Below are 18,719 nucleotides of genomic sequence, written 5' to 3'. Positions count from 1 at the left end.
AAGCTTAATGAAACTTGGTATGTGGATAGGCAAAATGGGTCATATGCATGACATTTCACTTTATTTAGGTTTATGAAACATACGAGCAGCGTTCTGTGAAATCTAGGCTTAATGCATCGTCGTAAAGTGTCGTCCCAGATTAACCCGTGCAGTCCGCCTAAACTTGACTTCCTTCAAACTAAAAATACCATAGAAGTGGAAAGTGTTGTCCGTGATTAGCCTGTGCGGACTTCACTGGCTAATCTGGGACGACACTTTACGCACATTCATTCAGTCCAGTTTTCTCAGAACAAGGCTCATACAAAGATCCAGTTTTTACCATGACAACATTAATCTGGTAGGGGACTGCTGTCTTGTCTGTGTCAAGTATCTGGTTTATTGATTTGACTACATTTTGTTTACTTTATAGTAACATTATCGTACCAGTACTTGTTTTTCCCTATTTGTTTCTTTGCAATGCCATGTACTCCTGAAGAGTATGGTTTTATGAATAAATTTGTGTTGTTGTTTTTTTTAAAGGTATTAAATTGTGTATGCAAAATAATGATAATTAAGGCAGGGTTTATTCATTTGTGTTAAATAAATGTATCCACTTCATCAGTGTCATTATCTGGGAATACTCAATCTTGCATTGCATTTGGTTAATGAAATAGCCCCCTGAATTTCCAAACTCGAGGATAAATTCGTATTTGAGTAAGAGTGCATGGCAAACAGCATATATGGGTTAACCTGGTCAGGAGAGAAGTTGTGTGGAAGCCCAGTCAGCTGAATTGGGAAAGCATTTAGTGAGGGGTCCCCAGACCAACTGGCATCACAATTTTATTTTGCTCTGTGACAGGGCAAGTGCTCTCCCAACTGAGCTTACCAGTGGCTTTCACACAACCTCTCCTATTTAGTGACCAAACTCGCACTTTGACACACATTTTGTTACTTAAAAGTTCAAATGGCAAGAAATAAATACATTGTATAGTATAATTAATATTGTAAACTAAATAGTAAACATGTTTGTTAAATTGTATACCAATTTTAGTGTATAGCATGCATATAATGTAGAAATTTGTGTTATTACTTGCAAAATCATTTGTTTGATTTAAGCTCACCATAATTATAGAGAATACATGGTTGGTGCCGAGATGGAGAAAGTTTATCCGGTGAGGCTTAGAAAAAGAAAATAGGGCGAGCTTTAGCTTTAACTTTCTCCATCTCGGCACCAACCATGTATTCTATTTATCCTGCTTCATGTCGTTGACGCATTTTATCAAAGACAAATGATAAATTGACATAACAATATAAATATTCTCGTCGAGCCTCCTTCATGTACACAACATTCCAGACGACTAAACTACCGATTGTGTCACGTAAAAAAAAGTTCCACTTTTAACTGTTCCTTTTAATACTTTCCTATTGAAAATATGAGAAGAATTAGAAAATGAATCGAGAATGTGATATTTTTCTTGGTAAAAAATGAAAAAAACAAAATGCAGCAGCAAAACAAAAGCTAAATTTTATTTACCTTAATGACAACTTTGATCCATTCCCGGGAATCCATTGCTTATAACAGGGACCTATTCTTGTATAGGTCCCTGCTTATAACAATAAATTTACAACGATATACACATCCATTTTCTGTTCTTCCAACCCTTTGTCGAAATCCATTTTCTTTTTTCCATCCCTATTATCGAAATGTATTTTAAACCACACTATTTTTGATAGCGTTTGTATCGAATGATAACCACTCTGACCCAAACTATGAACTAGATAGTATGTTTTTTTTTAGAAATGACGTCACACTAGAGTAGATACGTTATAAATTGTGTAATCAAGTAGATGAAAATGATAAATACAGAAGGCTGGTTCGGTAATATATTTTAAAGAAGAAAAAAAGGATGATATATAATATAACGAAAACGTGCATGATGCCTCCCAATAAATTTAAAAGGTCAAATATGTTAATCGTCACAGCGTGCGTAGGAATACACTACTTCCTGCTGACCGGAGATAGGAAAATTTATTCGACCCTGCTTTATTTGGTCAATGTTTGCAACAGAGGCAGGATAAAGTAATTTTCTGTTCAGTGTATGTCTGGTATTGTCCCTTATCAATATAATTTACCTCATCTGACCCTTTAATGAATTTTGAAAAATGGGCACTTATTTACCAATAATAGTTTTAATATATCTAGTTTTTTCTTCAAAATATCAGTGCTTGTGTTAGTGATATATGTGGTATTACAGGCCTTTCTCCCAGACTATTTTAAGACACAGGGGCAAATTATAAGACCGAAGGTTTGAAGTGTGATTCCACTTTTTTCATTACATAAAACAAGCACATAATGGTAAGTTTGGAAATTAAGCACATGGGCACCTCATATTCAAATATATATTTTTCAGGCACATCAACACTAGTTTTAGAAGTGCATAGTTGCTATGAGAAACTTTTAATTTCATTAGCCTTTGGCAGCCAATTATCTGTAGCCTATGCAGCCAATTATCTGTAGCCTTTGCAGCCAATTATCTGTAGCCTTTGCAGCCAATTATCTGTAGCCTTTGAAGCCAATTATCTGTAGCCTTTGCAGCCTATTATCTGTAGCCTTTGCAGCCAATTATCTGTAGCCTTTGCAGCCTATTATCTGTAGCCTTTGAAGTCAATTATCTGTAGCCTTTGGCAGCCAATTATCTGTAGCCTATGCAGCCAATTATCTGTAGCCTTTGCAGCCAATTATCTGTAGCCTTTGCAGCCAATTATCTGTAGCCTTTGCAGCCAATTATCTGTAGCCTATGCAGCCAATTATCTGTAGCCTTTGCAGCCAATAATCTGTAGCCTTTGCAGCCAATTATCTGTAGCCTTTGAAGCCAATTATCTGTAGCCTTTGCAGCCAATAATCTGTAGCCTTTGCAGCCAATTATCTGTAGCCTTTGCAGCCAATTATCTGTACAGGGCTCTTGGAAACTCTTAATCAAGCGCATTTGTAGGCATAAATATGAAAAATGATGCTTATTGGAAACCAATTGAGAGTCCCCAGGACACACCTTTTTGCATAACAGGGTTTTTCAAGTCAATTCATTAAAAAACAATAAAGCAACACCCTATTTAAGTTCAAGCCAACACAATTTATTTCCTCACACCTGTATAAAATCCAATTAATCAAATGCAGTAATTCTTCTAAATTGTCCATAATTTTCTCACATCCCATCCTCTATGGAACTAAGCATTAATGCTGTATCTGACATTATGAGCATGCTTCCAGTAATGTAGTATTGTTTAATTCCGTTTGAAATGGCCTCTTGCTGATGTGTTACAAAATTACAGTTTTAACATCTAGAAACTGGCCACAACTCAGCATTCACATTAAAAATCCTTTGATGTCTGTCTACACCATTCACTACTTGCAGTTTGTTTAGGCATATGCTTAATTGATGTCATCCGGTAACACTGTTTTGATTGTCAAAGACTTTTGTATTTAGCTTGTTTTGTTGTTGTTTCAAATGGAAATATGATTGCAATGTAATGATAATGTTTTGTTTAGAAAAAAGTAAATGTATAAAAGTGTGTGTATAAGTAAATATACTAAGCACTTTAATGAACATTTACCTTAAGAGAATTGTTTATTGTCCCCTATCGGTTTCACCGGAGAGGACTTATGGTTTGCGCTCTGTGTGTCCGTCAGTCTGTGAGTCTGTCACACTTTTCTGGATCCTGCGATAACTTTATTTATTCATGAAACTTGAAACATGGATAGATGGCAATATGGACATTATGCACGTCATTTCATTTTGTTCCTAAATCAAAAATTATGGTTGCTATGGCAACAAATATATAAAAAAAATATTAATATTTCTGACAATGGTGGAGCCAGTAGGGGACATATATTGCTCGGCAATAGTCTTGTTTTATTTTGTTTCTACATGATTTATTTAAGTAACAATAAAGAGAACATAATGCATGTGATTCCTGATATACATTTTGAATTTGGGTTTTTAACCAGGTTTTCCGAAGGAAAAAACTGGTTATTAGATTGGCGAATGCGGGCGGGCGGGCGGGCTGGCGGGCTGGCTGGCGGGCGGGCGGAACAAGCTTGTCCGGGCCATAACTATGTCGTTCATTGTCAGATTTTAAAATCATTTGGCACATTTGTTCACCATCATTGGATGGTGTGTCGCGCGAAATAATTACGTCGATATCTCCAAGGTCAAGGTCACACTTTGAGTTTAAAGGTCAAAAATGGCCATAAATGAGCTTGTCCTGGCCATAACTATGTCATTCATTGTGAGATTTTAAAATCATTTGGCACATTTGTTCACCATCATGGGACGGTGTGTCGCACGAAAGAATCACGTCAATATCTCCAATGTCAAGGTCGCCATGACTAAAAATAGATTTTTTTAAAAACAAACTTACAAAGGGGGTTAATTTTGTTTTTTCATTTCAAAAGTTCAGTTTGACTTTTCTCCCTTTATCAGATTTTTTTTTCACAATGAAAACCTGGTTTTGTGACAATTTTGTCCCTTGTTAATAATAAAACCAACAATTATAATTATTATGTATTATTTTATATTCATTCTTTCTTTAAATATATTTTTTGCTGAACATTTTAAGATGTGTGCAATATTCAATGAGACTCCTGTTTTTCCTTTTGAACTCCTACTTTTTCTAAGTTAGGAGCCCAAGGACTCCTGTTTTAAAATCCTAGTGAGACCTCTGCTGTAGCTTTTGCATGAGGAATGACAACAATAGAGCCCTCAGTTTGGTAGACATGGATCATGTTATATGAAATAATTGAAATAAGTTTGAACAATTGCATTCTGACCTACACACTTAATGTAGAATATAATTCTTCTTAAGTTTAACTTTAAATTTTACATTAAGATCTCAGGTAGGTGTAGTATTGGCGGTAGTAGAGATATTGATTGGACTTTTGCATAGGTATTTAAAGTTTATGTGCAGTCATGCAGGTCTGGATTATTTAACATTTGGTTTACAATTACAGAAATACAATGTGTAAGAGTTGGATAACAAGGATAAAACTATACTGTATATACATTCATAGCAATAAGTTTGTTAACATGCATACATTCAGTAATGTGTCATAATGTTGTTGGTTATTTGTGAAAGTAATAAATTCAACCACATTTGGCTGCATCACAACAAACTTTTTAATGAATACATGTAGCTATGCTAGTGTTGATATTTAGTGATTATAAGTTATGAAATAAGTGTCAAACTGCTTAGTAGGATTAACAGTGTATTGAATCGTTTGTGCTACAGTTCCGCGGATAAACCATTTAATAGTAAAGTTGATAATTATGAGTTTGATGGAGTTTGACTGATCAATGTTACCAATGCAGTACTGTTGGATCAGTTAGAATATGGTGCAGTTCTATGGGATCAGTGAACATTTTTTCATTGCCTTTTTTTTTTTATTTTTAATATAAGACTGATAATATGAATAGCATATAGAACAAGAGGAATATTTTGACTCTCTTTTAATTGAGATTTGAGCTATGGATGTGGAGTATGAGCCTATGAGTGCGATAGGCCATTTTGGTGTACGAGTCAAGGTATGTTAGAAATCATATAGTGTGTTTTCGTGAAGAATTGCTTGTAAGATCTTCAAAAGTTGGGCTCAAGAAAATATCTTTATGTTAACAAGTTATAATGCATCTATATATTAATACATTACATTGATCTAGATTAGTCCACTTTTTTGTGTAAAGCATCAAATAAATTAAATTATTAAATTCACGTTAACTATGAATCCTTATTGTTTGATAATTTTGTCTATGCTAACTGCTACGCATGTAGACAATTCTGAAAATACTCATTTCAAGCATGAGGTAATTACTTCAATTAAGATGGAAATGCTAATCAGGTACAACAGGTAACACACATACCCCTGTACCTTAAGGCCTGTTTCAGAGATCTGCCCATTAAGATTTATGTGGTTATTATTATCACATGGTTGCAGAATATAAGCAATTTACTCTTAAGTCTTTGCAGTCAAAAGCAGACAAACAATCTTTGACCATGGCTGAGCAAACCACCTGGAATTTTTTTGGGAACTGGTCAAGTGACCATTATATTTTGAAGCACTGTGACTCAAATGTCTTTTGATATTGATTTACAGTGACTTAAATGTCTTTTTTTCTTGATTTTCACAACTTTTTGGTAGAGTCCAACCAATAAAGCAACTATTTGTGAATAAATGATCAATGCTGAACATGATTCTGAATTATGTTCTTAATTATTAGAATTTGAGTTAGTGGCAACTAATAAAAATCTTTTTATGTACCGAATACTTTACAAAAAAAAACACCTAACCAATTTCATTAACATAATCTTATAAAGGTGCATGTATTGCTGTATTGATGGAATTTGTGTTTCAGATTGTTTTACTCAATTGAGTATTACTAATTACCAATATTAATGTAATTACTCTAAGTTTTCGGACACTCTAAGTTTTCGGACACCCTCAGTGGGAAACTGAAGACTGTGGAAACACAAACATGACAACAAAGGAAACAGATGTTCTTTTCCCCCAATTCGGCTATTCTAATTGTATATTTAATGGTAAATGAACTGAAAACGTTAAGTCTTCAACGGTGTCTTTAATGTGATAACCTCTTTAGGAGAAGATGTTGTTGTGGTCTCTGCTTGTTCAAATGATTATTGTTAAGACCTATCAAGAAGTTGTTGTTAGGCTCTGTTAAATTACTCAAAAGTGTCTCAATATATGGAATTTCATTATCTTTTGAATATTGCACATTTGACCATTCTAACTTTATGCTTTTGATACACCAGTTTTTCAACGTTGCATATTATGCGAACACCAGCAAAGGACAGTGCAGGCAGCATCGAGGAGGATGTTAGGTTTCTAACTCAAACAGTCTATAATATCATTGCCAAGTTCATTAATCAGCCTGATCTCTTCAATCACTTCTGAATTACGTCTCTTGAAAAAAGGCTGACTTAAATGTATCTGCCTTTAAACTCAAATACTTTTATTTTGATCATCAACAAACTTTTTCACAATGTTTGTGCTTTTAGTTACTCAAGATCAACGTAATCCTGAACTTTAAACGATGTATATGGGATAAGTTGGTACTGTTGTTGATGATTCGATTAGTTCTCACACTTGTGTATCAAATATGTTTTCGAATATTATGTTTGAAATATAGATTTGAATATTTCACATTTACACATAAATACTGCTACAAATTAGCTTTGATTTATAAAGTCATGTTTTTTACTGACCTGTTATAAACTTCTCATTATAAGCCTCGGGCTTTCAAGTCACTAGAGCTGATATCTAAAGGTCTGAACTGATGCTTTTTGTTCTCCAGGACCTGGTGATAGGATGCGTGCTGGCAATATGTGGTAACCTGCTGATTTCAGTGTCCCTCAACTTACAGGTAAGGTTTCATTCGGTTTGAATCAGCCCATTTCTAGACTTTGTGATATAAGTATCTCGTAGTCCTAAGACACATGATGTTATACTCGTGGGTTTTGGCAAACATGCCGAGTACCAATGTAGTACATGTAAATGTCCAAACGATATCATTCCACCCCAAAACCCAAATTCCAAGTAAAATTCAAATTCATTAATTATCATTTTAAATTAAAAGTTTTAAGACGTGCTTGTTTTGAGTCAATACTTAACCTGAATATGCGAATGTAGACCATGGTTGTTCTTGAAAGGCTGTCGAGGATTATAGTTTCAGGGAAAGACTCAAATCCATTATTGAACGTTGCATCCAGTGATCTACACATTTTCACTACACATAGCTCAGATCCCATATAACGAGCCACTCAAACATTTTTACAAGTCAACACAGTAATTCATGCCTTCATGGGATTGCTTTTCATCTTTGAATGTATAAATTTGCAAAGTTTTGCATAATTTCTGATTTATGCAGTGAGAAAAAAGTGCAATTTTAAAAATTTGACTTAAATATAGATTTTTCATTTAATAGCATGTCCATTTTTTCAATTTCATTTAATAAAGTTCTATTGTTTTGATACTTAATGTATAATAAACAGTTGATGTACATGTAAGACCTGATTTTCCTTTCCCAAATATCACAATCAAGCGATTGTTGAATCTTATAGTGAGTTTATGATCAAGTTATGTATGTTAACTTGCAATATATCCATACATGTTTGTAGAAATACACGCACATGAAGAATGAGGCCCGTGAGGTTGCAATCCACTATACTAAGGACCCAATGTGGTGGCTAGGGGTTAGCCTCATGGTGATTGGGGAGGTGGGAAACTTCTCTGCATACGGTTACGCCCCAGCGTCGCTGGTTGCCCCCCTTGGCACTACCACTGTTATAGGTGAGAGCTTGTGTATGGGTGTATGATATGAAGTCGTTTAGCCAATTAAGGATGTATTTTAAACTAGATCTTCACAAGAAGAGACAAAATAGGTCAATTAGATATAGGTTGTGCAATAAACTACGTTTTATTAAATATAACAACAATTGCTAATTGAGTCGCATCAAACAAAAATTGGTCTTATGCCATGTGAAGCAAGCCTAGCTTCAAACCAGGCAGCTCTGGTCAAATGCAATGTGGTCCTCTATCAATACAAGCAAGGTTTCACGGTCTCATGAGCAGACATGTTACGTCCTGACCAGACTGCGTCAATGTGTTGTCTGGTCTGGAGCTACGCTGGCCACATGTTTATGATACAAATTTTTCATTAGGCATGTGTTTTGTTTTCAATAATGAATTAATTCCAATAAACTAAATAATCAAACTGTTGCTAATACACAAAGTAGTATAAATTAATTTCCTATAAACAAACATGCACAATTTGTTGTACTACATTTAGTGTGTGTGTGTCAGCAAGTCAGAGACCAGTTGTCACAGTGTAGGTACACTCATTTCACAATCCAATGGAAAGTACTTCACAAAAATGTATCAATATGTTGATCTATTTATAATACTTTGTTGTTGCTTTTCTTTCAGCTAACATGTTTTTGGCAGCATTATTTTTGAAAGAAAAAATTGGACCTGAAAATCTCTTTGGTAAGTTATGAAGATAGCTTTGCCATCTTACCGTACCTTAACATAACTACATGTATGTTGTTCATATGAATTATAAATATTGTCTTGAAACTAGTTGATTACTTAAAAGTATAGTTAATTTGGCAAGGTACACATTTTTTGGCAATATATAATTGAATGTTACAGCCACTTAATTAGCATCGGATGGAAATTCCTTACCAAAGATATAAGAATTCAAGCATCAATTAAACAATGTTATTTCAATACAAACTTTAAGTGAAACCTCTAGATTTTTGATTTTTTTTAATTTAAGGAAAGTAATTTAAATTATGTACGTTCATTTGATAGTAATAGCTTTATCTGTTGCTTGATATTATATATAATATTAAAATCAACACATATGTATATGAGGGTCAGCACTTTCTTTAATAAGATTTGTATTAGTTATTTGTCTGATATACTTAATAGAAATCAAACAAATAAAAAAAAATGGATAATAAAACAAAAGTAAGGTGTTGTACATCATTATTTTATTTTATTACTAAATAGAAATCAACACTTACATATGTATTTCAGGGTCTGCACTAGCTGTTTTGGGAGCTGTATTAGTTGTCGGCTTTGCACCAAAGGTTTGTTAAAATGATTTGAAAGTATGTACAGACTACCGCAATACAAACAAACATATTTTGTTCAAAGCTTGGTTGCTGGCAGGAGGCTCGATTCTCAAAGTTTACTGATGTACTTCTTGATATATATTTCTCCAATTGATAAATGCCATTTGCAATATAAGTTATTACTGGCTCAAAATGATATAAATACATCAAGAAGACTACCCACTTAATTTATTTTTGAAATTTCAAAGCATCTTAACATAATATTGTCTGGCCTTATTATCCCCCACCATAGGCGGAGGGATATTGTTTTGGTGTTGTCCGTCCGTCTTTCCTTCCGTCCCTCCGGAGCCATTTCTTGGAAGTGCTTTGGCGTATTTCATTAAAACTTGGTATGAGTATATATATGGATAAGAGGATGATGCACGCCAAATGGCATTGTACACAATCTGTTAATAACAGAGTTATGGCCCTTTGTATCTTAAAAAAATGCTTTTTTTGAGTGTCAAATATACTACTTTTGTGTCCAGAAGCATATTGGGGGGGATATCAATTCAACGAATTTGCTTGTTTTTACTGTTATCACTATAATTTGAAACTGCAATTAGATACACGCTGTTGTGATGAAAAACGATCTGATGATACAATGTATTTCATATGATGATACTGACTGAAAATTTATCACAGTTAATTGTAGACATTTTTTCTTGTTTCAATTTTTTTCCATGATGAACATTATTGCTACAATGGACCTGATAAGATCTGATGGGATCACCAACATTTGCTCCATATCAAGGCAATGGTCTTAACCCTTTCCCACTCAGAAGCAAAGTGAAAATCGCTAGGTGCAAACAGCATAAAACCAGGTTTTATGCTGTTTGCTGCTCATCAGTATCTTAGGTTTGGAGATGAAGCCTTAAAAACTTGAATCTAGTAAGAAAGATCTTTAATTAAATTTAAGTTTCTAAGGGACTACATAAGCGTAAATATAGGATCTGGCACGAGTTGTCATATCATACCATATTTTATTAAACGAGTTCAGGAATTTTGTTAGTAAGCCAGCCTTTGGCGAGCTTACTAATGAATTTTCTGGATGAGTTAAATAAAATATGGTAAGATATGACAATGACTTATTTTGTTCCTACGTCAAGAATTTTGGTTGCTATGGCAACAAATAAAAAAAATAATAAGAAAGTGGAGTTTACCGGTAGGGGACATACATTGCTTGGCAATAGTCTTGTTCCATTTGTGGCACTCTGGTCAGGAGCTACTCTGCTTGTTTATGAGGCAACAAACCTTCATGAACATTAATAATGAACACAGTAGCTCCTCATCAGACTGCTCATAAGCGCACACTTGTCTGGAAATATGCATGGGTCATATGGCATAAGACTCTTTCAGTCATTGAACATGTACAAATAAAGTGATTTCCAACCTAGCTTAACGTTTATTTGCATATTGTTTGACTGTGTTTTGTTTCTTTTTACAGAAAGAAAAGATATTAGATGGGATCATGTTGATGTCTCTTCTTAAAAATATGGGATTTATTGTTTATACCGTAAGTGTTTTTTATTATCTGCTAATGTTAAGAGATACCAGAATCTATATTTTCAGTTAATATGAATTTATAAACAAATCCCACAGTAATATATTTCTTAGTGTCTATAATAGATATATAATATAATAATAATAACAATACATTTCTTTGTTATTCACCTGTCAGTATTTTAAGATCTAACTATTTTAAATTCCTTTATCAATATTTAATATTTCTATTTTACTTTTTTAAAATTCATATTTCCCTACTTTATGTTCACATAGATCACTATTTCATGTTCACATAGATCACTATTTCATGTTTACATAGATCACTATTTCATGTTCACATAGATCACTATTTCATGTTCACATCTATCACTATTGTGTTCCCATGTTTCAGTGTATAGAGCTGGCTATCCTGGCAGTGCTGCTTTTACTGCTGCATGTGAAAAAGATGACAAGAGTCGTCATATACCTTTTAATAGTTGCAATCATTGGTAGGTCACTGGTGAACTCAATGCCAAGCCATACACACTAATTAATAAATCCCCATCCCTGAAATAAGACATCGTTATAGCGTACATGCCATACGTCCCAAATTGTCCGGGATTGTCCCGGAAATGAAGAACATGTCCTGCAGTCCTGGAAATCTATCAAATGTCCTGGATTTTACAAAATCCATATATACATGTACCTTATCTTAGGCTTAACTGCAACTTGATACTGTGTTCCCACTAATCGGCAGCGTCTCCGTGGCAATGCCTACCCAAATAGGTAACTATGCTACGTGTCAAAATCGATCAATTAACAGGGGTCCTGTTATCATATCGATTGTCTCACGTTCGCAGTCATAACGAAAAGGCGGCATTGTCTAATGTGGTTGTTAATTGGCTTTAATATACTATGTTATAATTTTCCTCTGCGTAGGGCAAAGGAGTTGTTCACATATCTGAAGTCCAACATCACTGAGTAAAAAATTAAAAGCAGGTTATGTTCGTATGTTTAACCGACAAAGAAGTTGAGTAAAAAAATGAAGCATAAAAAATTGTCATCCTCACTAGGTTTATTTATGTCTTGTTCTAAACCCCCAGTTATTATAACAATAAAAATAATAAGTGAATTTGAATTGCGTTCGCAATTGTAAGCACCATTGTGACTTGTCCTTATTGCGTTACATTTTCGGAAACTTACTTTTCTGACACCCTAAATGTATTCCAAAAAATTATACTTTTAACTCTTAGTTTTTCTTCCTGCAGATGATGTGACATGTTCACAAAAGCAATTTGGTGCTCTTCTCTAACACGACAAACACGTGGCTTGTATCTTGTAACGGAAGTAGTAATGTTTAATTTGACGTGATCTAGTGTATTTCGGATAGGCTTTCGAACTTAGCAAATACGATGTGAAAAAAAATGCTTACCAAAAATGCATGTATGTCTATATATATCTCTATATGTAAACATGTCCCGGAAAATTGAGCTCAATGTCCTGGAATTGGTCTGAAAATTTATGGCATGTATGGTTATAGGAATGCAATTTGTTTGCCAGTCTGTTCGCTACAGTTTCATGTCCACTCCATTATTTCTATACTTTTTGAGGAATGTACATGAAACTTGGCTCAAATGTTAAGATATCTGTGATTATGTGCAGAACACATGAGTCAGTTATGCCATATAAAGGTCAAGGTCACATCAAAACCAAACATTTGGTTGCCACTCCCTTCCTCGACTTGAAAATGTGGTATGCAACAACTATATCACTCTCAAGGTCAAGAGCACTGTGGAAACTTGAAGACTTTGCATATTCCTTATACTTTTATAGTGAAAGTAAATAATTGTGTCCAGCCCATAACTTTGTTGTGCATGATTGGATTTCAAACCAAAACTGTGCAAATGATCATTATTACAAGACGATGTGTTGTAACCAACCATGTCACACGTTTTATAGGCCTTATAAGTAGCAACAGTTACAAAGGACTGAGACATACCTGCTGAATTAACTTTTAACATTATTTGGGGCAAATAACATTTGTTCCTGTGTATAGCGGGGCTATGTCTGGATCTTTCGGATGCATTTCTAGTCTTCTTGCAAATGAAAGGGTCATTTATAAAAAAAGAAGACGCAACTCATTATAGTATGTGTCTCAACCCTGTAATCTATTAAACTTTGAGTGTTTTGGCTTTGTTAGTGCCAGAAGTATTTGTCTATTGGAGTCTTGCTTTAAAAAAATTAGGCTTTATGCATGCGTGTAAAGTGTCGTTCCAGATTAGACTGTCCACTATCATGACTCTTTTCGTCTAAAGTGGATATGTGTTAAAAGAGACTTCATTTAAACAAATAAATTCCATAAAGCAGAAAGTGTTGTCCTTGATAAGCCTTCGCTAATTATACAGGCTTAACTGGGACGACATCTTAAGCACATGCATTAAGCCCCTTTTTTCCAAAGCAAGGCTTATATATAACAATGTTTTATATCCTTTATATCTCTTACCATAAAACTGCAGTATATACATTTAGATCACAAGCCAATTAAAAGATATGAGGCCCAATATCAACAGTCTGAAGTTTCACTCAGTCTTAGTCTTAATTGTTAACCACAAGAAATGATAAATCAACTGTTAAAAACATTCTCAGTGGTCACTTATCTAAGTTGAGACAAATATTGAGATGGGGAAACTTTTGTAGTCGGGGGCATGAACTGAAAAAGTAAGTAAACACAGAAAAATAATAACTCTTTCCTGATATATATTTTGCCATAATAGGCTTTTTCAAAGTATGTTTTTAAACAGAATATGAACATGAGTATTTAAAGATAAAACTTATATTCATGTTTTATTTTGTTTGTCCACAGCCTCGTTCTCGGTGATATCAGCGAAGGCCGTGTCCAGTATGGTCCAGCTGACATTTGCTGGCGACTCCCAGTTGAAGTACATCTCACTGTACGTCATGCTCATTATCATGGTCTCCACAGCCATTCTGCAGGTCAAGTAAGTAAAAAGAACTGCTTTGCTGCAGAATATTGCATTTATAATATATGTGACTAGATTTAGAAATGGGCAAAACATTTGCTTTACTTTAGAATATTTCATACCGGTATATAGTATATTTGAGTAGAATTTAACAATTGCCAAAGGGTGCTTAACTTTAGAATATTGCATGTATAGTATTTATGACTAGAATTTGGAAATGGGAAAACTAGGCCAGTGTAGAAGTCCTAAGACCGTTATGTATTAAATAATATATTCCTTTGACTATATATGTGGGATATTAACCCTTTCAGTGCGGGAACCGAATTTTGAAGGCCTTTGCAAACAGTTTGGATCCAGATGAGACGCCCCAGAACGTGGCGTCTCATCAGGATCCAAACTGTTTGCTATTCTGATAGTATTCTTTGAAAAAAATCGAAGAAAATGCTTATTTTAGAAATTCAGCAGACGACATTTTAGCAGAAGACAAATTTCCCAGCATGCAAAGGGTTAAAAGCAATATAATGGGAACTATTTTATCACTTGATAGGTACAGAGCCTTGTGTAAATTGTGATACCATACATTACATACTTAAAACCACATGGAGCCTTACATTTTCCCGAAGAGGTAATATTATGAGTTAAAATGCAAACATTTTAGCCAATAATTTAATGAGGCATATGTACTTGTATTTGAATTTAGGGTATAGCCAAATAACGTATTAATGATGCATGGAAGAAAGTATATCATGTTTATAAATGGAGGGGTAGGGGAATCTATGAAGCAATTCAGTATAAGTTTGCCCACATCAACTACGAAATCCTTAGAGTTAATAATCAGGTAAACAGACTTAGAGCCAAGAACAAACATACATATTGAATACTGTAAATGTATAGAAATTCGTCGGTATGAAATTTCGTGGTTTAATAAAACAACTAATTCGTTGACACGTAATTTTGTGGATTTCAAATTTTTGGGGAAGACTGACCGTCATAATAATTTAACTTTTATTAAAACAACAAGAGTAATAACGAAGCATAATCTGCTAATCTGTGTTGACAGCAAGACTTGAGATTAATGTGCACTGAAGCATGAAAGTGTTGCCGATAATTGTCAATAAGAGCGATAAAGAGGCGCACTTGTTTGTCCCCGCTCGCTTATTGCCTTCAATGTTGTTTTGACAATATTTGCAATTCTCAGCGCAATCGATCCCTTAGTAGTAACAATTGAGTAATAAGGTCCCCAAAATACACGTGTGAAAACCGTTATGTCTCTTTTAACTTTAATTGGCACTAATTGACATATGTGATAAATCTGAAAACTGTTAATTTGACGCATCACCTAAAAGAGAACAATCGTTGATGTACAGTTTAAATACATTGTTTGATTTAAAAAGTATTATTACCCAAACACTTCTCACGAAAACAACATATTGTATTAACTAGCGTAGCTCAATCAAACAATGTCTCATTCAAAATGGTTGAAGATGGGAAAAGTTCAGACACGTTCTCCTACTATAGCATGATTGCCCGACATGACATTAGGAAATGACCGATTTCGGATTACAAATGTATAAATAATCGTTGGTACTTGAATTCGTGGTTCAGCGGACCAACGAAATCCACGAAAATTCGTACCAAACGAAATTTAATGGTTTTACAAAATTGTTATACAGGCAACAAATATTGCATATGTCATAAATATACTGTTCCAAATGAAAATAATCTACATTCTTAGACTTAAAAATCTTCATTTTTAGACTAAAGTCTAAGAATGTTTTTGTGTGGCGAAGGGCCCAGATGTTTAACCCTTTACCTGTTACCACTTAGATACATATTTTTACGCATTTCTAGTCCCTTAGAAAGTTAATTTTAATGGAAAACCTTTCTTACTAGATTCAAGGGGTAAAAGCTTTATTTCAAACTCTAAGATACTGATGAGCAGCAAACAGCATTAAACCTGAACAGAAAGTCTACCTGCAGGCTGTTCTGGTTTTATGCTGTTTGCAAAAGCCATTTTCACGTTGCTTCTTATTGTGGAAAGGGTTATACATGGTTGTTATTGTCTGGACTGCAGATACCTGAACATGGCGATGAAGAAGTTTGAGTCCACCATAGTTGTGCCAACCAACTTTGTATTCTTCACGCTCAGTGCAATCATCGCTGGTATTGTCTTCTACCAGGAGTTCATGGGCATGACGGCTCTAGAAATATTCATGTTTCTCTTTGGGTGAGTGTCACGTCAGTGGTGTATTTTTAGGTGATTTGTTAGCTTGGCTGTTTTCAGAGAAAAATTGAGGTATTGTCATAGCCAGCAAGTCCGCTGTCTGCCGTGCTAAAACCTTAACATTAGCTCTAAAATCAAAGTGCTTCCACCTACAACTTTGAAACTTCATATGTAGCTGCACCTTGATGAGTTATACACGCCACACCCATTTTTGGGTCACTAGGTCAAAGGTCAAGGTCAGTGTGACCTCTAAAAAAAATGTTTTTTTATCCGACAAGCTTTCATTTATTCAAAACTGCACCCGCAGCCGAGCCTTAGCACCCACTATGCAGTGCTCTTGTTACTATGACCGTCTTTTGGACATTTGGATTATGTGTGGCTAGTTCCCAATATTTTGAAAAAATGTTTTCATTATAAAAAGAACTCAAAGCTAGAGTCAAATATAATATAATACTAATGGGTGATGTTATTGTATTTAAAAACATGAAAACACTTCACAACTCTTATTTTATCTTCCATGTGCAACTATAAATCCTTTCATGAAGTTGATAAAGATTTCATATTTTTTTGCCGTTTATGAATTAAGTATTTTAACTTGTTTTATGAAATTAATCCGGTTGTATAATCCACGATCGAAGTGTCATGAGATAAACAAAAACAGGGCTGGAGTCTGTAGAATAGCGCTGTAAAATATACTGTCCGACAATTATGAGACATTAATTATGGACGAAAACCCGTATGTCCAAAAATTAAGAGTCACGAAAAATAATTATTTATCCTAAAAAAGAGGGTGTCTAAAAACATAGTGTCCGAAAACTTAGAGTAATTAAAGTTTGTTCAAGTTTTAAGTGGCATGGAAACTTTTTACATTAGAGATAAAAGTTATTGCCCAAGCTTACTTTAGTCTTGGCCTTGTATTGAATGTTGGACCAGTTGTATCAAGATTAAAGTCACTGCTTCTTAAAAAAGTAGAACTGTTTTCTGCGCAACAAGTTGAATGAATGAAAGTATTGCTCTCAAATTGTGTGTGTAGGGACATTACATGCTGACCTTGCATAATATTGTCTAATTATTTAGACTAAATTATAAACCCAAGCCTTGAAAACTTTGTTTCGTGGCATTGCAATCTTTCTTGTTAACATATGTAAATAATATAGCTCATACATGTACCTTGGATATTTGCAATTGCAATTCACATGACAATATAAAATTTAGTGAAAAAATAAGTTTGATTTAAAATTTATTTTCACTTTTTTGTAGATGTTCCATGTCCTTTCTTGGGGTATACTTCATCGTTGTAGGGCGTAAGATTCCAGCGGCCGTTATACAGGCCACACAGCCTGCGCCAGACCAGCCCCCACAGTCCATAGCCTCACGCATATTCCCATGTAAGGCTTGTTTCATCTTTCCAGGTATTCATAGTTCATGGGTAAAAGTAGACATGAGTAGTTTTTGCATTTTGTTTGTGTCTGTGTCTTGCTGCATTTAACCCGGAATGTGTCTATGTTATGACTTTGAACTAATTGGATGATATCTGAATTATGCATAACCTTATGACTTCTTTTCACTAAACTTGGTTAAACTTAGATAGGGCCAATACGGAGTTACACTAGACTGTTAGATAACAGATGTCAGAGGACTGTTTCTAAAACTAGAACAAAACTTAATATTGAAATTACTCAACAACTACTTAAGATATTATCATCAACGTTGGTATTTATACCTCTCACTTTTGACCACTGAATGTTATCGATGCACAAAAGAGGATACGGATGCTTTGACGCTGTTCAATTAACACAGTTTACTTTTATAATGATAATCCCATTGCTTTGCCAAATAAATCTAAATTTTAAAGAAATTCCTGCAGATAAAGCAGCAAATAACATGATCATAGTATGACAATAATGTTTCATTCATACTATTTTTAAGAAATTCTCTAAGCAACATTGTGCCTTAAAATGGTTATTAATTATTGAAATACCATATTGTCCCATGTATAGCGCGCCCCCATGTATAAGGCGCAGGCAGTTTTTTGTGTATCCCACCGACACTTACAATAATGTTCTGTGACAGTTTCTCTGATAAAATTGAATGTTTATTGGATTTAAATAGCAAATTTATTTCATCCTTTCAAATTTTGTTGACATTTTATGCCCTCAGTAGGGTGGCATATAGCAGTTGAAGTGTCCGTCCGTACTTCCAAAAACTTTAACATTGCCCATAACTTTTGCAATATTAAAGATAGCAACTTGATATTTGGCATGCATGTGTATCTCATGGAGCTGCACATTTTGAGTGGTGAAAGGTCAAGGTTATCGTTCAAGGTCAAAGGTCAATTATATGGCTTTAAAGCGGCGCAGTAGGGG

General features: G+C 34.4%; 1 protein-coding gene across 3 annotated transcripts in view; it reads left to right on the top strand.

Annotated features, from left to right (window-relative positions):
* LOC127862319 (NIPA-like protein 2) overlaps nt 1–18,719 on the top strand; it is a 35,736-nt gene that overhangs the window by 8,634 nt on the left and 8,383 nt on the right. The window contains exons 1-10 of one of the 3 annotated variants that reach the window (XM_052401400.1): nt 5,417–5,558; nt 7,341–7,409; nt 8,164–8,335; nt 8,972–9,031; nt 9,587–9,639; nt 11,111–11,179; nt 11,561–11,657; nt 14,012–14,147; nt 16,204–16,356; nt 17,614–17,765. In XM_052401400.1, coding sequence (XP_052257360.1) covers nt 5,502–5,558; nt 7,341–7,409; nt 8,164–8,335; nt 8,972–9,031; nt 9,587–9,639; nt 11,111–11,179; nt 11,561–11,657; nt 14,012–14,147; nt 16,204–16,356; nt 17,614–17,765 — 1,018 coding nt within the window. In that variant the 5' untranslated portion in view covers nt 5,417–5,501. Of the gene's footprint in view, nt 1–5,416; nt 5,559–7,340; nt 7,410–8,163; nt 8,336–8,971; nt 9,032–9,586; nt 9,640–11,110; nt 11,180–11,560; nt 11,658–14,011; nt 14,148–16,203; nt 16,357–17,613; nt 17,766–18,719 lie in introns of those variants that run through there. The other 2 variants (XM_052401399.1, XM_052401401.1) reach the window with 2 other exon arrangements.

Source organism: Dreissena polymorpha, chromosome 16 (genome assembly GCF_020536995.1).
Source record: "Dreissena polymorpha isolate Duluth1 chromosome 16, UMN_Dpol_1.0, whole genome shotgun sequence".
In the NCBI taxonomy this organism is placed as follows: Eukaryota; Metazoa; Mollusca; class Bivalvia; order Myida; family Dreissenidae; genus Dreissena; species Dreissena polymorpha.
This window is presented reverse-complemented; position numbering and strand designations above follow the sequence as displayed.